Here is a 21,041-nt window from a genome sequence, read left to right on the forward strand (position 1 = left end):
ACCTGGCTGGTCTTTAGCACCCTGGGAGAAAAGAGCTAAGTCTGAGCTCTGAGAGGAGGTTGGGAGCTGGTGTTTTGGGGTGAAGAACTGACTTCGTTTTCGTTGTAGATAGTGCTCAGGCTGAGCCTGTTTACGGTGTTAGGGGATGAAAACCTCTTAGGCTGCGTGTAGCTCAGCACATCTTCCAGCCTTTAGCTTGTAAGGAGCAGAGGAAGGGGACATCAGTCATGCAGGAACAAAGCAAGGAAGGATTTAGAGCACCTAAAGCATAGGTGTATGCTGTAATCACAAGGCTGTCCTGCCCTGGCTATATGGGGCAGCCCCAGGTCCTGAGTGCACTCTGTGAGCTGCTGGGCTGGCACCTCTGGGGCACGGGGGCTCAGCACACCATGACACAGCCAAGGGCACTGGGAAGAGAGCGGGGCTGTTGTCCTGCATTGCAGCACAGGGTGAACAAAGTGATGCTTGTCACCCACGCCTTCTCACATGAGTGAGGTCTCCAGACACCAACACCAGCCCAAGGGAACATTGCCAAGGGAATACAGGGTCATGAAGGAGCAGTGGGTGCTAGCTGGCCATGGGGGTCTCCCCCTCCCAAGGTGCCTCTACCCCTGCAGAGGGGGGTTTGGGCACAGCCCTGTGGCTGTATTCCAGCCGTTGGGCATGACCCCAGCCTGGGGTCCCTGCTGCCCAGGACCACCATCTCCCAGGACAGGCAGGGCTGAGCAGCTCAGTTGCCTTGCAGCCCCAGAGAGATTCTTTACCTAGGGGGTACCACCAGGGTGCCTGAAAGGTTACATGCCAGCAGCCTCCAGGATCTCAAGGGGTTTTATCTGCTCCTGCTGGTATCAGCCAGAGCAGAGATACCGCTGCCTGTGCCTTCTGGGGAGCCCTGCCAGCTCCTCTGGCCCTTCTGCAGCTTCTGTGCTGGCTGGGGCAAAAGGTGGTGGTAAAGAAGGAGGGAGGTTCTCGGGTTCCCCTTGCGCAGGACCTGGGCAAGGCAGGGAAGGAGATGTCCTCGGGGCACTGTAGGCAGTGGTAGAGCCTGCCAGGAGCATCTTGGAGAAACTCAGCCTGCATCTCCACCCACAGCTGCGCTGCAAGGTCTTCTCATCCCTGTATCTGCAGCATGGGAGGGAAGATCTGGCGGGGGGGGGGACAGTGAGCTGCCTCTTCCCAGCTCCCTGTGCCAGCTCGGCTCTTGCCTCACGGATGCTCCTTGCAGAGCCTTGGTCAGCACCTTCCCCCGTTAAGCAGGTCCTGGGGGTGTGTCGTGTCCCCCCCCCCTTGGCTTTTGCAGGGAGAGTCAGGGATGGATGTTTCCCAACCATGACTGAGGAAGGGGGTGATTTGGTGGGTTGGAGGTGGCCACTGGCAGCACCAGCCCTGCACCCCAGTATTCACCAGGAAACCAGGGCGGGGGGGGATGGGGACAGAAGGGAGTGAAATTTCCGCAGTCGAAGTGCAATCACCGTTATTGCCTTGGGCTGCCCGCATCCCTGCTGCTGCACACAGCGGTGGGGCTTTTCTGCCAAGCAACCCCCTTCCCCACGCCCTGGCAGGGTACTTCTGCGGGTGGCATCGGGTCCCCCCCTGCACCATGTGCACCCGAAACCGAGGAGCGGTGGTCTGGCATGGCGGCGAGGGTGGGAGTACGGCCCTGACCATGGCAGGCGGGGACTGGAGGGCTGGTGTCGTGAGCGGTGACGTCTCACCGGGAGGAAACAGCTGCTCGCCAAGGACGAGCACACGGCCACAAGTACGCACCGAGCGCACCGGTGGCCGGCTGTTCCCGCCAGCGCGCCCGGACAGGCCTTCGGTGCTGCTCGTAAGTGTGCGCCGGTGTGCGGGGGGACGGTGCTGGTGTGCAAAGCCACCGTGGTGGTGTGCCAGGGGAGGAAAGCCTCAGCCAGGCGGTGAGTTGTGCAAGCGGAGGCTCCCTCCAAGGGGTGGCTGCAGGGGGGAATCCTTGCTTTTTTCTTCTTTTTTATGAAAAATTCTTCCCTTTTAACAAAAGGCTGGGGGGTTGCACCGCAGGTGGGTGCTTTTTCGGGTGAGCGCTGGCCTTGCTGCGGGGCCCATGGGTGTGTCCCAGCCCGGGATGCGCCTTTGTCCGTGCCCTGGTGCTGCGGCGGCCACGGAAACGCCCATCCCTCCATGCAGGGGTCTGAGCTCAGCGCGGAGGAGACCCCCTGGTTCGGCACCCAACGGGTTTTGCACAGGCAAATGCGCCGTACGACACCCCAGAGGCACAGAGCTCTAGAAGGGCAGCGGGACTTTTTGGCAGTGGGGTGGGGCAGGGGACTTTGGATGCTGCTTTTTCTAACCCAGCAGAACACTGTGTGTGTCATGGCCTCCCTCCGCCATGGGCGGCCAAAATAGCTGCCGGGCTCCTGGGGTGAAGCCTCTGAGCCCAAAGCCATGGTGGGGCTGTGGAGAGGCTGGCAGGGTGCGCCCTGCTGGGGGGACTGAGGCTTTTTTAGCAAGGGTGTGTCGTTCTGCGAAGGGGATCGGTTGTGCACATCATTTAGGATTTCTCATGGCACTTTCTGCCCAGGTACCCTCACAACCCAAAAATCTTTGTTGTTTGCGGGGGGAGGGGGCAGGTATACCCCCACGCTGGGGCTCTGCAGCCTCCAGGTTTTGCCACTTGCCCTGTGGCTGCGGTGTTTTTGTCCGGGCATCCTCCTCAGATCACCTCCTGGCAGGGCAAGAGACGGGGACGCTCCCCCCAGCCTCTGCGGAGGTGTCAGCAGCAGTGGGGGACAGGGACAGGGCGCTGCAGGGACAAGCTGGGGACTGGGTGTGGCCGGTGATTCTCTGCCACTGATGAGATGAGCTGGGCGGTCTCAGCCTGGCTGCTGTATGTGTCAAGTGAGGCAGGAGGACTGTGTAGGCCAGGGGCTGGGACCCCCTGGCACCCACCCAGCCGCAGTGCAGCCCCACTGTGCATAGGGCACACAGAGGCTCTCCCCAAGCCAGGAGCTGTGGGGAAGGGTGGCTGAGGCTTGCAGCCTCCCCAGCTGAAAAGGGAAGGGGAGGTGAAGGCAGCTCTGGTTTTCTGCAAAGCTTCCTTCCCTTGACAAGGATGCCTGCGGGTGACAGAAGGCTTCCTGCGACCCATGGGGTGACCCAGCCGCAGCGATGGCTGTGGGGTTGGGTGTCCCCCTCCATGGGTGCTCTCGCAGGGATGCAGGGCCAAGCTGGGGAAGTTTACGTGATTTCCCTTACTCGCTCCATGGCAAGAAATGGAGCTCGGCTGGGGGCAGAAACCCCCCCCAGGGCGGCCCCACTGCGCCTTGAGCTTTCCTGCAACGTGTCTCGGAGGGAGGGCGAGCTCTGGCAAGGAGGGGGCCGTGCCTCATGGCTGGAGCTCAGCTGACGCTCAGTGGTTCATTCATGGCCGGGCTCCATTTTCCAGCTGTTTTTCTCCCTCCGTCAGCTTTCTCAGAGCAAACGCTGCTGTCTGGGGACTTTCTCTGGGGGGAGGAGGGGGGGTTGGGGAGAGCCTACACCGCAGCGGGTTGCAGCTATAAATGGTGCTGGTGTTATAAAACAACCTGTGAGTTACCCTGGAAACCCGGCTGCATTTCCTGGGCTTCGCTGGGTGCGTGGGACTGATGGCGGCCTTGATTCGGTGCACAGAAACTCAGATAAAAGCTGGTGGCGTCTCATGGGAGCTGCCCAGCCCCAGCACCATGAGGCAACAGGGTGTTGCCAGCAGCTGCTGAAGCTGGGATGGCCCCAGGGTTTGGGGGGGCTGCAGGGAGAGCCGAGGGAGCATTGCGGGGTGCAGCGAGGAGAGTCAGCTCTGTGAAGGATGCTCGGCCCATTTCCACGTATTCAGCGCTTTCTTCCCCTCCCAGTTTCTCTCGGCACTGGCAGGAAGCTGCGCAGGGGCCCATCTCCGCTGCCCCCAGCCTGTGGGTCCCCAGCTTGGTGCCAGATACAAAAGGACTTCGGCTCTGGTGACTGCAGGGTGGCTGGCAGAGCCCCTCTCCCTGAGCCTCCCCAGCAGCACCCAGCCATCGCCCTCCTGTGGGTACCGCACCCGCAGCGATGGCTGGCAGCAGCGCCCAAGGGAGGGAGCAAAGCCTCCCCTAACTAATGCAGCCCGCAGAGCGGGGGCTTTGGCTCACGTCTGCTTTTCTCATCCCTCCTGCAGCTTCTCCTTGTCCTCACTCCAGTGATTTCCAGCTTGGGAAACCATGGCACCCAAAGGAAAGGTAAGGGTGACCCACCCACAGCAGGGATGGGTACCGGGGGTGCTGCAGAGGAGACCCCAGAGCTGGGGCAGCATCTCCATCGTGCAGCAAGGATGGTGGTGACATGCACTGGGCACGATGGTGCCCAGACCCTGATTTTTACATTCCTGCCTCTCAGCCAGCACTGTCTGGATGTGATACAGATGGGGGAAGCGCTGGGTTGGAGAGCTGGGAGAGCAGGGACAGTGAGGAGCAAAAATCCTTTTGGGACCGCAGTGGGATGGGGGAGAGAAGCAGGGCTGTGAGAAGGGGAGCAGAAGAGATGTTGCATTGGGAATCTGGGCCTCCGATGGAGAGCAATCCTGCACGAGGCCGCTGCAAGGCGTGCAGCCCTACTTTGGCCTCTTCCACCCCCCCCCCCAGCCTGGATTTCTCCCCTCTCCGAGCTGGGGCTGGTGCAGTGTGGCAGCTGGGTGAGCAGGTGCTCCCTCGCAGCCAGGAAAACAGCTCGGCGTGGGTGGAAAACCCTGCCTCGGCGGGCAGCTGTGGCTGGTGGGGTACATCCTGCCTGCCCTCTGCTAGGCAGGGGAGGAGTCCAAGTCCAGAGCCTCCCTTCTCCACTGCTCAGGGCCAGGCTCTGTTTTCCATTCCTTTAAGCAATCAAGTAATCATTGCCTCAAGCCCAATTACCCACAGCTTCCTGCCCAGCCAAGGGGGTGGCTGCCTCTGAGCGGGGAAACTGAGGCACAGCATGGGTGAGCGTCATCCTTGTGGTGGTCCAGGACCCCAAGCAGCCGTGCGGTGGGAGAGAGCGAAGCCACGCTAGGAATTTTGCTTCCATCGTCCTGGCTCCAGCCTGGCTTATTTTTAGCTGGGAGGTCCTGGGCAGGCCGGGATGACTCAGAGGCTGGAGGAGGGGAGGCGGGGGCCCCGGCAGCTGAAGCAGGGGATGGAAAGGGGGATGGGGGTGTGAGGAGGGTGAAGCGGGTAGGATGCTGTTTCCCTCCCGAGTGATGTTTCTCCACCTCCCTGGGGCTCATTCCCACAAGGGTGCAGGGAGTGTGGGGCAATGCACCGCGCTGAGCTCCTGCCTCAGTTTCCCCCGTCCCCACCATGGCAGCACCGTGTCAAGGCAGGCAGTTCATGCTCTGAGGGCTCAGCAGGCAGGAACGCAGCCCTGCTCCTCCTTCCCATTTAACCAGGGCCCACATCTTGTCTCCCCATTACCACCCGTGCAATCCCAGCACATTCCAGCCACCCTTGTCCCCTCCTGCTGCCTCCCGGCACCTCCTTTGCCTTGCAACTTCTTATTCACATCTCTGCAAGGCATACGAGTGGGCAGCAGCTTGCGCTGAGCCAGGAGGGTCCGGGAGCTGCCGGGAAGCAGGGCTAAATCCAGCTCTCTCAATGAATCAGCTGCAATACGATCTGTCCCCGCGCCTGCCCCGCTCCCTCGAAGGGCAGCGTCTCCTCTTGCCCGACCTGGTCCCTGCCAGTGCCAGCAGCTGCTCCTGAGAGAGCCTGTGGGATGTGCCCAGCCCGGACTGGTTTCTCTCTGGAAAATGGGGGTACAGAGGCCAGTTTCTTTCTGAAGGTGCTGGGTAAGATGCGGAGCGGAGCTGTTGTGCCATGGCGTTGGGATGGGGTCCTGAGGAGTGGTGGGTATGGGGCTGCCCCGTGTCCACCGCCTTGGGTTCACTCCTGGAGGCACTTGCTGGGTCAGGGACGCTGGTACTGCTGCAGGGCTGGTGCTGTCTGCCTGATGCCCATCTTCTCTGGGGACACGTTGGCTTTAGATGCCCATGCTGGCAACAGCTCCAGGGGATCTTAAACAAGCCCTGCTGCAGATGCTGAGCGAGTGATCCCAGGGAGGTGTACGTACCCGGTTGGCACATGGTACAAGCAGAGCCAAGGGAGGATGCTCAGGGTTTCCCAGGATGCTGACACAGCTGAGAGCCACAGCTCAGCTTGGCTCCCAGCCCTCCTGCTCCCCAGCGAGACCGCTAAGGAAATGCTGCTCTTCCCACTTTGTGTCTCCAGCAGGGATGCGTCCCGGTTCCTCATGTGGGGCCCAACTGGTTTCACATCTGCTTCTACCCAGTGTTTGTGCTGATCTCCTTCACAGTCCGGCCCCAGGCTCTCCCAGGTGAATTCCCCAGGTCAAAGCTGACCTGGGGAGGGGAAGCCTGATCCCTGCTTTTTCCTGAGGTCTTTGTTTGGGGGTGTAGCTCCTGGGCTCCCTGTTGTGCAGCCTGGAGGTACAGAGGAGCAGACAGAAGTGGATCATTCCAACCCCCAGGGTCTTTCAGGCTCCCAGGAAAGCTTTTCCCTGTATCCAGGATCTCTGCTCCGACCCCTGAGACCAGCCTGGGCCCTGTGGGAGCACACGCTGGGGCAGGACAAGCTCTGGCATTTCTCAGTGCTTCCTGCTTAGCAGCCCACAATGATTTTGTGCCTGTAAAGGTATCTCCTCACTTGGAGGCCATGCAGAGCTTGGGCATTTTCAGCATCCGGAGGGTTTCCTTCCTTCATCACTCCCAGTCCACCCACCATAACTCCCTTCAGCCCGGCTGTGTTGCAGCAGGATCGCCCTCGTCCTTCCATGCCTTCCCCTGTGTTCAGGATGTCCAGTCTTTCTGTGGGGTCTCCCCTTTTCCTGCTGAACTCCCCCCCCAGATGGAGCTGGGAACCCAAATGTGCTCAAAAAAACACCCTCCATACCTTCAGCTCTTGCTGGTGCGGCAGGAAGGGTTGTATCCAGCTGAAACACGGGGCAGAAGCAGCAGAGAGCAATGCCAGTGAGATAAGATAGGGAAGGCTGTGTACTCCAATGACCTGGCACGCCAACAGTTCGCACGGTGCAGGGAGCAAACAAGAAAGGAAACAACTGAGGAGAAGAACAGGTGTTTATGTTTGAGGCTGAGCTTTGCCTTCGGGCAGCCTGAACAGGAATGGATCTTGCCCCAGTCTTCTCAGCTTCAACCTCTCTTTTCTCCCCATCCCACCAGGGGCTGCTCCTGCCCCTTTCACCTTCTTGTCTTCTTTCCCCTAGGTCTACAGGGGGTCAGTGAAGGATTTCCCAGGCTTTGATGCCAGCCAGGATGCAGAGGCCTTGTACAATGCCATGAAGGGATTTGGTATGGACGCTCCTCAGGACTGTCACCCTGGGGCCACCCTGATGTCCCCTTCTCCTTCAGTTGACCCTTGCATGGCTGGGCATCCCATATCACCTCCCCTCTCAGCTGCCTGTCTGCTTTAGCAGTGTGCCAGGACCTCTCCTGGCTCCCCTTTCCTTCCTGGAGCCAGCCTGGCTCTGCTTCTCCTCCTGGCCCAGAGTCAGAGGCAGCTTTGGGCAAAGCAGGATGGCTATGGTGATCCCAGCTATGGGGGGGTGAGACCCAGCCATGGGGCTAAATGTGACTCCTGGCTCTCCTGGCAGGTAGTGACAAGGAGGCCATCCTCGACCTCATCACGTCCAGAAGCAACAAGCAGCGAGTGGAGATCTGCCAAGCCTACAAGTCCCTCTATGGGAAGGTAACGGCAGAAATACTCCCTGGTCCGTGCCCCCACTGCAGACACAGGTGGCCATGGCTGCCACCAGCCAGCCCACACAGGGAACCATGGCTCCCTGGACCCACTCAGCGATGCTGTGGAGCAAAAGGTCCCCCAACCCCTTTCTCCCCCTCCACCAGGACCTCATCGCAGACCTCAAGTATGAGCTGACGGGAAAGTTTGAGCGGTTGATCGTGAGCCTGATGCGGCCCCCAGCTTACAGTGACGCCAAGGAGATCAAAGATGCCATTGCGGTAAGGGGTGGGCAGCCCCTCCGGGGTCCCTCCAGCGACACCCTGGCTGGTCCCACTGCTCATGGGGCTGCATCTCCGCCCACAGGGTGTCGGCACGGATGAGAAGTGCCTCATCGAGATCCTCGCCTCCCGCACCAACAAGGAGATCCATGACCTGGTGGCCGCCTACAAAGATGGTGAGGGCTAGGGAAGGACAGGGGCTGCCCTGTGTTCCCCTGGGCCAGAACAAGGGACAGATGTGAGGGGATCCAGCTCTCCAGGCCCTGACCTCTCCCTCTTCCACCAGCCTATGAGAGAGACCTAGAAGCTGACATTGTTGGAGACACATCGGGCCACTTCAAGAAGATGCTCGTTGTTCTGCTTCAGGTATGTCCATCTGTCCAGTGTCTGTTGCTGGTGGGTGCCTATGCACAGAGGGCTGAGCCCGTCACTGTCCCACAGGGCGCCAGGGAGGAGGACGACGTGGTGAGCGAGGACCTGGTGGAGCAGGATGCCAAGGTGAGGCTTGGCAGGTTGCTGAGACAGGTGGCATGCAGGCAGGGACAGGGCTGGTGGCACTGGGAGCATCTGGACTTAGGCCTGTGAAAGGCGGGTGGGTGCCAAGGGCTCCCTTGCTTGGGTAGAGCCTCACGTAAACAGCACCTTGACTCCGGCTCTGCTGCCTTCCCCATCCCACAAGGACCTGCTGGAAGCCGGTGAGCTGAAATGGGGCACAGACGAGGCCCAGTTCATCTACATCCTTGGCCGGCGAAGCAAGCAGCACCTCCGCCTGGGTGAGCATCTCCTGCGAGCTCGGGGTTGGGCTTGAAGGTATCTTGGCAGCTTCTCCAGGCATCATCTCACTCTCATCCCATAGTCTTTGACGAGTACCTGAAGATTTCTGGGAAGCCGATTGAGAGGAGCATCCGAGGAGAGCTCTCTGGTGACTTCGAGAAGCTGATGCTGGCTGTGGGTAAGTCAGCCTCTGCGTGGGGAGGGCTGTGAAGACACGCCGCTGGCCTTGCCAGGGTGGGAGGGCTCAGCGCAAGAGCTGGTGGGGCTGGGGTTGCAGCTGTACCAAGGTCTCAGGGAGCCCAGGGAGGGTCTTTCAGGGCAGGCGGGGATACTGAATGTGGTGCCCAAGGGGCATGGGTGCTCAGAGGCTGGGGGCACGGGTGGAGTCGGGTGCCAGCGTCCCTCACCATGCCTCAATTCCCCCACAGTGAAGTGCGTCAGAAGCACAGCAGAGTATTTTGCTGAAAGGCTCCACAAGGCCATGAAGGTGAGTGGATAACGCCTTCTCCAGGGGGTCCCACACAGCATCGTGGGGAGCTGGCCAGAGGAGGGGTCCCCTTGACACAGGGTGCTTCTGGAGGACAGGGTGACGCAGGTCCATGAAGACAGTACCTATGTGACCTGGGGTCTCTGCTTTTCCCTCTAAAGGAGTTATTCCTTCAGACCCGGGGCTGGGTAGAAATCTGATAACCAGAGGGTCCCAAATGTGATGGGCTGAGCAGGGTTGCTTGGCCACCCCAGGCTTGATGCAGGGACTCCTCCATTGCAGGGGCTGGGCACGAGGGACAACACGCTGATCCGCATCATGGTGTCCCGCAGCGAGATTGACATGCTGGACATCCGGGAGGTGTTCAGGACAAAGTATGAGAAATCTCTCTACAACATGATAAAGGTAAGTGCTGGGGGTCCCCGCTCACCCTCTGAGCAGCTGCTAGTGCTGCCTCCCTCGTGATGTCACCTGAGCCCCCTCCCCAGGCACCGTCTGCCAGGAGGACAAGGCTCAGGGAGACCACTCTCCATGGCACTACCTTGACCCTCCCTGCCGCATGGCTCTCCATCTCCATCTGTCTTTCCAGGAGGACACCTCTGGGGAGTACAAGAAGGCCCTGCTGAAGCTGTGCGGAGGGGACGATGAGTAAGACCACCCGTCACCCCCTGTTTGTCCCTCTTCATCCCCTTGGTGCTGGGTACAAACTGTCAGGTCAGAGCCTGGTGGAGCACCTGGACCAGCAGCCCCCACAGTGACAACGGTTCGGTACGGGGGGCCCTGCGGCCCCTCTGCGTGGCCAGCCATGATGCCACGGTCCCTCCTTGGGCAAACATCTGGAGGGAGGATGCTCCAGTGGGGACTGTTGGGATTGACCACCCACTTCCTCCGGCCCCATTTCCACCCAGCCCTACAGCAAGCACCCAGCTCCTGCCCTTGTGCCCAGCACCCGGAGGGTACAAAACACCCCTCGTGGAGTGGCACGGTGGGGTGGGGGGCAGCTGCTGGTGGGGCGTGGGGCCTCCAGGGCTCACTGTCCCCTGTCCTTGCCCTCCCGTTGCAGTGCCGCAGGTGAGTTCTTCCCCGAGGCGGCGCAGGTGGCCTATCGGATGTGGGAGCTTAGCGCGGTGGCCAAAGTAGAGGTCAGCACCCCCCAGCTCCCCCGTACCCCCCCTCTGCTCCCCGCCAGCTTGGGACCCCCGGCTGCTCCTCTCTGCCACGGGGCACAGCCAGCCCCGCACCTCTGCTCTGCCTCTCACTCTGCAGCTTCTCTCGATGCCTTTTTCTGGTTTTGGGGCACGAGGTTGGTGGGATGTAACCCAGGCAGGGCTGGCCACCCCCCCCAGAGGGTTCCACTAACCCCCTCTTCTCTCTGAGGCCTCCCTCCCTTGGGGCAGCAGGTCCTGCATGTCTGCGCAATGCATCACATGCAGCCCTGGTCCCAGCGCCCGCTGGAGACCTCCTGTCCCCCAGGGCAGCCCACCTCAATGCCAGGGCTGGCCAGGGCATGGCTGTGCCGTGGGGAGCTGGCACCCTGCATGCAGCTGGAGGAACCCGCGAAAGGGTGCTTCGGGATGTACAGAAGAGACACCCTGAGCCCTACCTGCACGGAGATGTGCTGGGAGCTGTAAGGATGCAGGAGGGTAGAATTATAGGGCAGGAGCGGGCACCCTTTCAGCAGCTCCTCTTCTGGCTCTCAGCTGATGTGGCCAGCCCCAGCCGAGGTGTCTCAGTGCTAGGGGAGGCGGGTATAACATGGAGCAGGACACCAAGATTCCAGGGACTGTCTGTTGCCGTCTCCTCCCTGCTCTCTGCTGGCCTGGCTATGGTTTGTCCCTCAACGGAAGGGGTGACAGTGGCGGGGGCATCCTCACTGAGCCCCAGGTGCTTGCACTAACACACGACCTGCTTTGGCCTCGGCTTGCCGGGTGGCACCTTCCCTCCCTCTCTCCACCCCCCTTGCCCCCCTCCATCCCTCCTTCATCCCACCCAGCTCAGGGATGAACCCAAACCCCTCTGTGCATCCACAGCTGCGAGGAACCGTGCAGCCTGCGGGAAGCTTCAATGACGACGGGGACGCGCAGGTGCTGAGGAAGGCGATGAAGGGCCTGGGTAAGCAGGGTCCACACTCCCAGCCCCTTCCTGCTGCTCCTCAACAGCTCCGGGGGCAGAAAACCCACCCTGGCCCACGCAGGGCAGCATGAAAGCCCTGGGGGGAATAAGGAGATGGTTTTGGAGCTGTAAGAGCTCGTCCTTCCCCACCTCCCCAGTTTACGGGGGAGTCAGCGTGCCTGTGGTCAGGGTGACACAGTGTGGCTCTGCTGGCCCCTTTGGCTCACCCCAGCATCACTGCTGTCATTGCAGGCACGGACGAAGGGGCCATCATCGAGGTGGTGACGCAGAGAAGCAACGCCCAGAGGCAGCAGATCCTAAAGGCTTACAAGGCTCACTACGGAAGGGTACTGCTGGCCCTCCACCCCACCCTGCTCCTTCTTTCTGCCCCCTTCCATGCAGAGATGTGCCCCTCGCTGAAAGAAATCCTGCCCAGGGAGTGGTGGGCAGCCAGGGCGCCCTGATTTTGCCCCGGCATGACTCCCCCAAGGAAGACAGAGTTGTCAAAGCAGCCTCCCACTCTGGGTGCACCACCAGCCCAAGGGGAGGGTGTCCCTTCCCCTTCACTTGCCCCATCCTTGGTCCCGCACAGAGGACTCTAAAGCCAGGATCTCCCCAGAGCCACCCCCCAAAACATGACTTCAAAACTCCCCAAGGGTCTTCCCAGATGTCTCCCCACCTCCACAATCTCCTCCCTTGTTTTCTCCCCGGTGTTGCCTCAGCTGGTCGGTCCCTGCAGAAGCAGCTGGGGACTGAACTCTCAAACGCTGTTGCAGGACCTGATGGCAGACCTGAAATCCGAGCTGTCGGGCAGCTTGGCCAAGCTGATCCTCGGGCTCATGCTGACGCCGGCGCAGTACGATGCCAAGCAGCTGAGGAAGGCTGTGGAGGTAACCGCCACACCGGTGGTCTTGGCTTCAGCACGTGACAATGAGGTGGTTTTTGCTGTGGTTGTACCTGCACTGCCAGTGAGCCAGGGCTGCGAGGGCACCCCAACTTCACATGCCTCCAGGCTCTCATGTCCTATAGGGAAGGAAAGCAGAGCAGAAAGCACCAGGACGAAGACCTGGTTTGCACTCAAGACTTGCTGGGAGCCCAGTTTGGCCTCCCAGCAGCCCAGCACGCTCTAGCCAGCCTGTACACAAAGCCTCTCAGGGAAGCCACCCACTGCTTTACAGAGCATCCTGGCTTTGCAGGGGGAGCAGTGCCCTGCCAGGTGCAGGCAGCCACAGGAGAGTCATGGTAGGGGCAAACCATTGGCATACACCACTGTCCACCAGTCACACCAGTTAGGACCCCACTGGCAGCACACTTGGACACTTTTGTGCTGGTTCCTACCAGTCCTTGGGGCCATTTGCTGGACACAGACTTTTGGCATGGGGTAGCCCTGGGGTTAGAGCAGCCCCTCTTTGCTTGGCACTGGCAGGGTGATGCCACCATGTCCCTGTCCAGCGCTGGCACCTGCAGCACCCTGCCATGCTGCTCTCTTCCAGGGGGCTGGCACAGACGAGAAAGTCCTCATTGAAATCATGGCCACGCGGAACAACCAGGAGATCAAGGCTATCAACGAGGCATATCAGGAAGGTACAGCACAGGAGGGATGGGGGGAGCACCCAGGTCCTGGGCACAGACCATGTTTAATGCTGTACAAGGCCCTTTCCAGAGCCCAGGGTACAATTTTTGTCTCTGGGTTGGGTCCATGGCTTGGTGCTGTGAAAGTCTATTAGTCTCTCCAGGCAAGAGCAGCTCTTCCTCAGGTCCAACACTTTATTAAAGAGAACTGGAAACCTGGGGTGAGGCTGGCAGGAGTCCTCAAATCCATCCCGTGATTTCTCACACCCTGAGACCCTGCACTTCTCTTTCCCTTCCATCCATGCCCCCTTCTCCCTAGGGAAGAGGAGCTGCAAGCTCCAGGTTAAATCCCCCAGCCTCTTCTCTCCCAGAGAGCCCATGCTTTAAACAGATGGTTGGTCACGCCCAGCAGAGCACTGGTCCTGGCCTCTCTCCATGTCACAGTGACATGCCCCAGCTCTGCCACCACTGTCTCCTCCCCTGAGAGCTCTTTCACAATGATCCCTTTCCCTTGGGAGCACCTGGCGCAAGAGGCTGTGCTCCTGCCCAGGGCATGAGAGCTGCTGGGGTGATCCCCTCCTCCCCCGACCTGAAAATAGCAGATGGAGGCTTCTGCTTCAGCCATGCAAAGGCTGGAGGATGGCCACCACCACCCGCAGGCCCCATGGGGATCACAGGCACAACAGGCACTGGTGGGTGGGAAGCAGAGCTGCAGGCAGGGTGCAGGGCTCAGCCGTCCCCCCTTCTCCACAGCGTACCACAAGCGTCTGGAAGACGACCTGAGCTCTGACACCTCGGGGCATTTCAAGAGGATCCTCGTCTCCCTGGCTCTGGTAAGGGCAGCACTCTCACTGGGAATTGTCCCCCTCCCTGTCACGGGCAGCAGTGGGGGTCTGCGAGGATGGTGGCTATGGAGAGGACAGAGCATCACTGCCTGGCTGGGCAGCACTGCTGGGCCCTGTCTGCCACCCCCTCACCTGGGGCTCTCTCAGGAGATGTCCTCTCTTCGGCTCCATGATGTTTGTATTGAATAACAGGGCAACCGTGACGAAGGACCGGAGAACCTCACGCAGGCGCATGAAGATACCAAGGTAAGAGCCGTACTGGCGGTGCCATTACAGGCTTTGCATTAAAAAAAAAAAAAAAAAATTAAAAAATGAGGATGTTGCATCCCCTGGTCTAGAAATGGCATCCTCAGGGAAACAAATGCTGCTGGGGCAGGGTCTCTGTAAGCTGCAGGGGGAGATGCCAGGTGAAGTGACAACCTTGAGGGTAAAGCTCCCAGGCCTGACTTCTGATGCCCTGAGCTCTGCTGCTCCATGCACGGGGAAGCTGCAAACCATGAGAGGAGCCCTGGGGCCCAGCCCCAGTGAGCTCCCAGCTGGGGACTGCACCATTTCTCACGCAGAGCTGCCACTTTGGGGTCCAGTAACACACACTGATGCTGAAATCTGGCACTTGAGCTTCAAAGGCAGCTTCGGGCTGGTCTGCGGGAGCCACCAACCTCTTTGTGTTGTGCACGGGGCAGCCCTGAAGCTTTTCACCCCGCCAGCACACTGCAATGCCAGCCCCCAAACCGCTGCCTCATCTTTACCGGGCTGTGGTGAGCCAGGATGGGAGCAGGAAGGCTGCGCAGCCAGAAACAGTGCAGGGGGATGCTGGGGCCCCATTGCCTGGCTCAGTTCCCAGTCCCAGGAGACCTGTGACCTTCAGGCTCTGCACCTTGGCCTCCTGCTATCTCCAGGCCAAGTCTTGTCTGGAAGGGGCTGGGAAGCTCAGGGCAGGGCCAAACCCAAGCTCTCGCTTGGCTGTCCTGCAAGGGCACTGCTGGCTCCAGCGCAGGGCGGCAGCACGCAGCCGTGCAGCTCTCCCAGCAGGCCTGCTGCCGGCAGAGGGAGCGGATGCTGCACCGCCTGCACCCCGCCGCATGCACTGCTGCTTGCTTTGACCTGCTGCAGAGGAAGAGAGAGCCAGCAATGACAAACACAGGGACAAGCCAGCTGGTTGGCAGCTGGCCTGGCACCACGCTGTATTTTGGCAGCAAAGCCGCCCTTCCCCTCCTCCCGCTGCCTGCGCCTGGCGGAGGCGGGCAGGCTGGTGTGAGCCAGCCTGGGGCCAGGCAAGGATGCTCCCCAAGGAGCAACAGGCTGGTACCCAAGCCCCAGGGGTGGGGGGCTCACTTTGCTTGGCCAAAGACCAACACCCCCCCACCCCAAGGAGTGGTGTAGAGGCCAAACTGGAGGAGGAAACAGGTGCTAAGATCAGGTCTGCTCACAGGGAAGCAGGGCATCTGGGGACACGTCATTTTAGGGGATTTTGCCAGCCTTCCCTTGTTTTGTCAGGGAAGGATCAAGGTTGAGCAGCACCTTCTGACCCTGTTGTCTTCCTGTCTCTCTCTTTCTCTCCACCAGGTTGTTGCTGAGACCCTGGTGAGTGCCTGCCCTTTCGCTCCTCAGCTTTCTGTATGTCTGGGGGGGATGCTGCAGTCCTCGGGTGCAGGGCTGGGAACAGCAGCCCCACATGCTGGGCTCCTCTGGCCACATGGGCTGGGCTCACTTGCTCAGGGCTCCAGGGTCCTTGCATCAGGATGGGTGGCAAGGGGCCAGATGGGACCTGCACAAGGGCACTTCCCTGAAGCACTGAGGAGAAAAAAGCGACCTTCCTGCCCTTGGGAGGGCTGAGGACCAATCCTGCCTGCTGCCTGCATGCAGGACCCGTGTTCTGGGCAGTGTGGGGCTTTGGGCTGGCTTCCCTGGCTCACTGAAAGTGGGAATTGTGGAAGGGGTGAATTTCTACTGCAGTAGCCTAATGAGTGTGATGAGTTCAGCCCTCCCCGCTGAGCCCCGCAGCAGGGGTGGCAGCTGTTTCACCTGTGGGCAGCACTGCTGTGGCCCAGGGTGGAGGGTGGCTCCTGTGCCTGGCAGCTCTGAATTCCCTGTTCAATATTGTTCATCCCCCAAACATCCTCCCCAAAGGACAAAAAAAAGTTTTAGCCATGAGATTTGCAAAGCTTTACTGGGAAACACCTTTTCTCAGAGGTGATGTGTGAGCGCGCAGCTGTGCACCTTCACATCCATGCGTAGAAAAGGCCTTTTTTGGGGGTAAAAAAAAAAAAAACAAAAGCAGCTATTTCCCTGCTCATAAGAGGCTTCTTCGCAAGAGGTTGTTCAGGACTGGCTGTCCCAGGAAAAGCTGTTTGACATCTTTGTTCCTCTCTGCTATGCCCATCCCCCTGCCTCCCTCTTCACTCTCGGTTGTCTTCCCAGAAACTTGCTGACGTCTCCAGCAACGACTCCAGTGACTCCCTGGAGACCCGCTTCCTCAGCATCCTCTGCACCCGCAGCTACCCGCACCTCCGCAGAGGTAGGACCACATTTCTTCATTGCTGCTGGACCCTCAGCTGCCACACAAGTGCTTTGATTTGGGCTGGATGGGACTCCCAGGCAGCAGGAGATTGGGGTCTCACCAAGGCTGAGGTTGAGCCTTGTCTCCCCAGGAGTGGTGGGGATGAGGCAGTGGGAGGAGGTGGTGTAGCCTTGCATTTGGCTAGTTGAGGTCGCCCAAGCCTGCTCTGATCCCATCTGGTCCAGAAGTCTCTGTGGTTGAGGCTCCAGCCTCCTGGGTGCCCAGGGCTGGGACGGAGCGGCTCAGCAGTGACCCTTTCCTCTCCCCCATCCCCAGTGTTTCAGGAGTTCATCAAAATGACCAACCATGACGTGGAGCATGCCATCAGGAAGCGGATGTCAGGAGACGTGAGGGACGCCTTCCTCGCCATCGGTCAGTGCCCGGCGGGTGCTCCCTTGGGGCAGGGCTCCCCGGAGGGCAGGCAGCCCCTTTGCCTGCCTCTGCCAAGGCAACACAACAGCAGATTCCTGCTGCCTTTCGGCCATGGAGGCTCCCAGTGTGGCATGAGGTCGGGGCATTTATATAGGGTGTCCTAGGGGGCCAAGCCTGCACCTCCACCAAGGAGGGCTTGCAGCTGACCCAACGGGTGGCACAGCCTCTTGCTGTGACGTGTCCCCTGGGTGCCACCAGCCAGGAGCCCACTTTCTCTCCCTTCTGTGTGTTGCAGTCCGGAGTGTGAAGAACAAGCCGGCCTTCTTCGCTGACAAGCTCTACAAGTCCATGAAGGTGCAGATGGGCCCTCCTGGGGCTGAGCTGTGGGAGGGGGCTGCGGTCAGCAGACACTCTTTGGGACTCTGATTTAACCCCACGGCAGTGATGGGGTTTGTCCCCTGGCCGTTCCTGAGGGAGCAGGGCAGGGCTGAGCTCAAACCAAAACCACATCAGCTTTCTGGAGTTAGCAGGAGACACAGCAGGCTTGCGTCTTGCTGGCAGCAAGCCCAGCATATGTCCAAGGAGAGGCCATAGAATCATAGAAATGTTTGGGTTGAAAGGGACCTTCCAAGGTCATCTAGTCCAACCCTCTGCAATGAGCAGCGACGTCTTAACTAGATCAGGCTGCTCAGAGCCCCGTCTAACCTGACCTTGAATGTTTCCAGGGATGGGGCATCTACCACCTCTCTGGGTGGCCTGTTTCATTGTTTCACCACCCTCATCATGACAAATTTCTTCCTTATATCTAGTCTGAATTGATGCTTTTTTAGTTTAAAACCATTACTCCTTGTCCTATCACTACAGGCCCTACTAAAAAGTCTGTCCCTATCTTTCTTACAAGGCCCCTTTAAATACTGAAAGGCCACAATAAGGTGCTCCTGGAGCCTTCCCTTCTCCAGGCTAAGCAACCCCATCTCTCAGCCTTTCTTCATAGGAGAAGTGTTCCATCCCTCTGATCATCTTTTTGTAGCCCTCCTCTGGACCAAATCCCCAGCTCAAATGGTGCTGGAGATGCCGGGAGGGTCCCCAAGCCCCAGTCCCTCCAGGGTTATTTGTTCAAGCTCCCCTTTGCAGGGTGCTGGCACAGATGAGAGGACCCTCACCCGGATCATGATTTCCCGGAGCGAGATCGACTTGTTTAACATCCGGGGCGAGTTCATAGACCTGTTCGACAAATCGCTGCACCACATGATTGAGGTGAGGGGACGCAGGGATCCCTCCCCAGCTTGTCACCTTGTCTGGCTGAGCCCTGCAAGGACCTGAGCCACAAGCGGTGCCACGGGGAGGGGGAAGCTGCCCCAACCAGCCCCGGTGTTGGCAGGTCTGGCTGTAGAGGGGATGTTTTGACATCTTCCACTGCTGCACGGATGCCTTTGGGGTGGCTGGGGCATGGAGCTACACCTTCCCCACGCCCAGTACCATGAACTGGATGTCCCCAAGGCAGGCATCAGCAGGCAGTTCTCTGACATGGGTCTCCTTCTTGCAGAAGGACACCTCTGGTGACTACTGCAAGGCTCTGCTGGCCCTCTGCGGCGGGGAGGACTAGGCGGCCGGCGGAGACCCTTCTTCGTGTCTGAGCCAGCACGCACACACCCACCAACTTGATGTCACTGCAGCTTCGGGGGCTTCAGGGGACACTCGGTTCCCTGCAGAGGACGACTCACTTTGCGCTGGAAAGCGGCACCGCATTGCAAGCGGGGAAGTCTCGGGGAGGGGAGCAGAGGGGTCTGGGTAGGGAGATTGTCTGTCTCGGTGCAAAATAATTCATACTCAAACATACCACTAACCCAGGCATTTACCCGGATGGAAAAGACAATTTTAAGTCTCTCAAATAAAACCTGACCTTGCTGACCCTGGGGCAAAAGTAGTTGATTTATTGGGGAAGGTTTGTGTGGGACTGAGGGAGTGGGCTGAGGAATCTCAGCGTCTCCTTGCCCCTGCAGACCAACGTGGGCAGGAGCCCTGCGCCAGCCCCAGGGAGGGCCCTGGAGACCCCAAAGCCCCTCTACCCACTGCTGAGAGAAGGGCTTGAAATGCCTATGGGGCTGGCAGCAGCGCAGGGATTTCACTGAGAGCTTCACTTCATGCTTCTGAAAACCCCCGGCAGGGTTTGTGCCATTGTGCGGGTGATGCTTTCATAAACCAGAGATACAAATCGGACTTGACGGCATCCATCTGTCCTCGCACGTGGTTTCCTGTGCTTTCAAGCTGCTGAAGAAACAGTTGAAAGGCACATGCCATAGCAGCTACACCCCCAAACAGTTTATGTTTGCACTTCCCCCAGTGCCCAGGAGAAAAGAACTGGAATTTCCAAAAGTGGGAAATTCCAGCACTTTCAATTGTTTCCAAGTCAGAACAAAAAGTCTTGAATACCCAAGTCTTCCTCAGAACAGCTGGGTGAGGAAAGCTTCACCTTCAAAATATCAAAGCAGTGTTAGGAATAACACCACAATATTATCATAACACTTCAAAACCAGCTGAGGTCAAGAAGCAGCAACATGTAGAGACAAACCAGGGAAGCTGAAACAACTCAGCTGGGTGTTATCCCACCAAAAATTCCCTTGATGCCTTCCTGTAAAACATCCCCTTGTAACAAAATCACCTTTCTTGGTGGAAAACAGTCTGTCTGAAGCTTTTTCACCCTCTCTCATAGAGACTCGGGCTCCTCTTGTCTTGCCCCTGTGTGTAAATACAAACAGGCACCCCTGTCCAGGCAGCGTCTGGGGGGGCTGAACCCACCCCATGTCTGCAGCAGCTTAGGGGTCACCTGCTTGGCCAGGGACCTGCTGCAAAGACTTCGAGCAGATGTCGAAGGGATGTTCTGAAGGGAGGATATAACCGCAGTCTCCATCTGCCCTTCTCTTCCTGTGGCTCAGCACGGCAGATCTCCGCTTTGCGGCAGAGGCAACGAGGCTGCCGGAGAGCCGGGCACAGCGCAGCAACTGCAGGGAGCAGAGCTGGGCACGTCCTCCCAGCTGGGAACGGTGCTCTCAGAGACCCGGCTGCAACGTCCAAGGAAGTTTTGGGGCTTGGGAGGCAGCCCAGCACCCCCAGGAGGGCCAGATTTGGGGCAGCGGAGCTCTGCTTCCCCACAGCAGTGGGGGGAATCTGCTCGGCGTTAGCACAGGGCCCCAACACGTGAGCCATCATCCTGTCTCCTTCTTGTTGCCAAAACAGATGCTCCTGGGGTATGTACAGGGGGGTGTATTCCCTGGGCACAGGCATAAACACTCCAGTGAATTTTCTGGCTGTACCATGATTGCTATAAGCCTGTGAGTAGTGACTTGTCACCCACAGCCTGGCAGCCTTGGGGAGGCACAGGATCACAAGTGAGACGAGGCAGCCCCTCCGGGCCGGTCCCCAGCCTGGCTCGGGGCGATGCCGCTGCCAGGAAGCCCGGCTGACCCCAGCACACCAGTCCCAAGGCCAGGAATTTCCCTGGCACCCACTGCCAGCTGCTTCTACGATGAGGACAAGATACCAGAGGCATACAGTGTTTGGTGACAGGGAGGGACAGCGAGGTGGTATTTCCTCCTTGGAGAAACTCCTACTCCTGGAAAGTCCTGCTGCTGAAAAGCCTTCGTCTTGCTCCAGCGCCATAGCAATCCAGTTGCTACATCTGGAGCAGGAAACAGCCAGCGGCATTTTAATCACTGCAAACACTTAAGCACACTCAATATCCTATTTAAGCAAAGGATATTTCAGCATCCCGTGCTGCCGGGGTTGGCAGCACACCTGGGGCTGCTCACGGTGAGCTGCCCTACAAGGGAGAACCACAAACTGGACTGAGCTCAGCAGAGCTGCCCATCCCGAGGGCAATGCCAGGAGGGTGGCAGCATCTTGGAAAGCACAAGCATGACCTCTGGGACTCACTCTGCACCTGGGGCATTGTCTCCCCCCGACGCTTTCTCGCAGAGGTTGATGAATTTGCAGCCAGCCCCTGTTTGGAGACCTGCTCCCACCTGCTGTCATGCATTACAGTAAATGCATCTCCCACAGCCAACCAAATTAAACTCCTGCTGCCTTTCCATGCTGGAGAGCCTGAGGACTCCACACCACGCACAGAGAAATGAGATGCTCTTGTTAAAAGCAACCAGGAGAAAGGAGGAAGCGCTGGCAGGGGTGTCGCTTTAGAAGAACTCCAAGGGAACCAAGAGGAGCCTGGGACAGGCAGCACCCAGACAGGCTGTGGACCCTGGGACATGGAGAAGCACAAAGGAGTGGAAGAAACCCAGTAAGGAGCACAGA

At 59.2% G+C, this 21,041-nt stretch overlaps 1 protein-coding gene across 1 annotated transcript; it reads left to right on the top strand.

Moving 5' to 3' along the window:
- Positions 1 to 1,782: 1,782 nt before the first annotated feature.
- On the top strand, positions 1,783 to 18,468 carry ANXA6 (annexin A6). Its single transcript, XM_009956205.2, has 26 exons — positions 1,783 to 1,828; positions 4,166 to 4,226; positions 7,258 to 7,342; positions 7,645 to 7,739; positions 7,898 to 8,011; positions 8,097 to 8,187; positions 8,298 to 8,377; positions 8,453 to 8,509; positions 8,691 to 8,784; positions 8,868 to 8,963; positions 9,214 to 9,272; positions 9,555 to 9,677; positions 9,862 to 9,920; positions 10,336 to 10,414; positions 11,303 to 11,384; positions 11,637 to 11,731; positions 12,161 to 12,274; positions 12,878 to 12,968; positions 13,710 to 13,789; positions 13,994 to 14,047; positions 15,368 to 15,385; positions 16,223 to 16,319; positions 16,638 to 16,733; positions 17,029 to 17,087; positions 17,868 to 17,990; positions 18,280 to 18,468. Exons 2-26 carry the CDS (start codon positions 4,209 to 4,211, stop codon positions 18,337 to 18,339), a joined length of 2,019 nt encoding a protein of 672 aa, XP_009954507.1. The 5' UTR covers positions 1,783 to 1,828; positions 4,166 to 4,208; the 3' UTR covers positions 18,340 to 18,468.
- Positions 18,469 to 21,041: the final 2,573 nt, after the last annotated feature.

Source organism: Leptosomus discolor, chromosome 10, assembly GCF_034619465.1.
Source record: "Leptosomus discolor isolate bLepDis1 chromosome 10, bLepDis1.hap2, whole genome shotgun sequence".
In the NCBI taxonomy this organism is placed as follows: Eukaryota; Metazoa; Chordata; class Aves; order Leptosomiformes; family Leptosomidae; genus Leptosomus; species Leptosomus discolor.

Coding starts and splice junctions, on each gene's coding strand:
- ANXA6 (XM_009956205.2), top strand. Junction 8,785..8,867: donor CAAGCAGCACCTCCGCCTGG/GTGAGCATCTCC, acceptor CTCATCCCATAG/TCTTTGACGAGTACCTGAAG. Junction 9,273..9,554: donor GGCTCCACAAGGCCATGAAG/GTGAGTGGATAA, acceptor CCTCCATTGCAG/GGGCTGGGCACGAGGGACAA.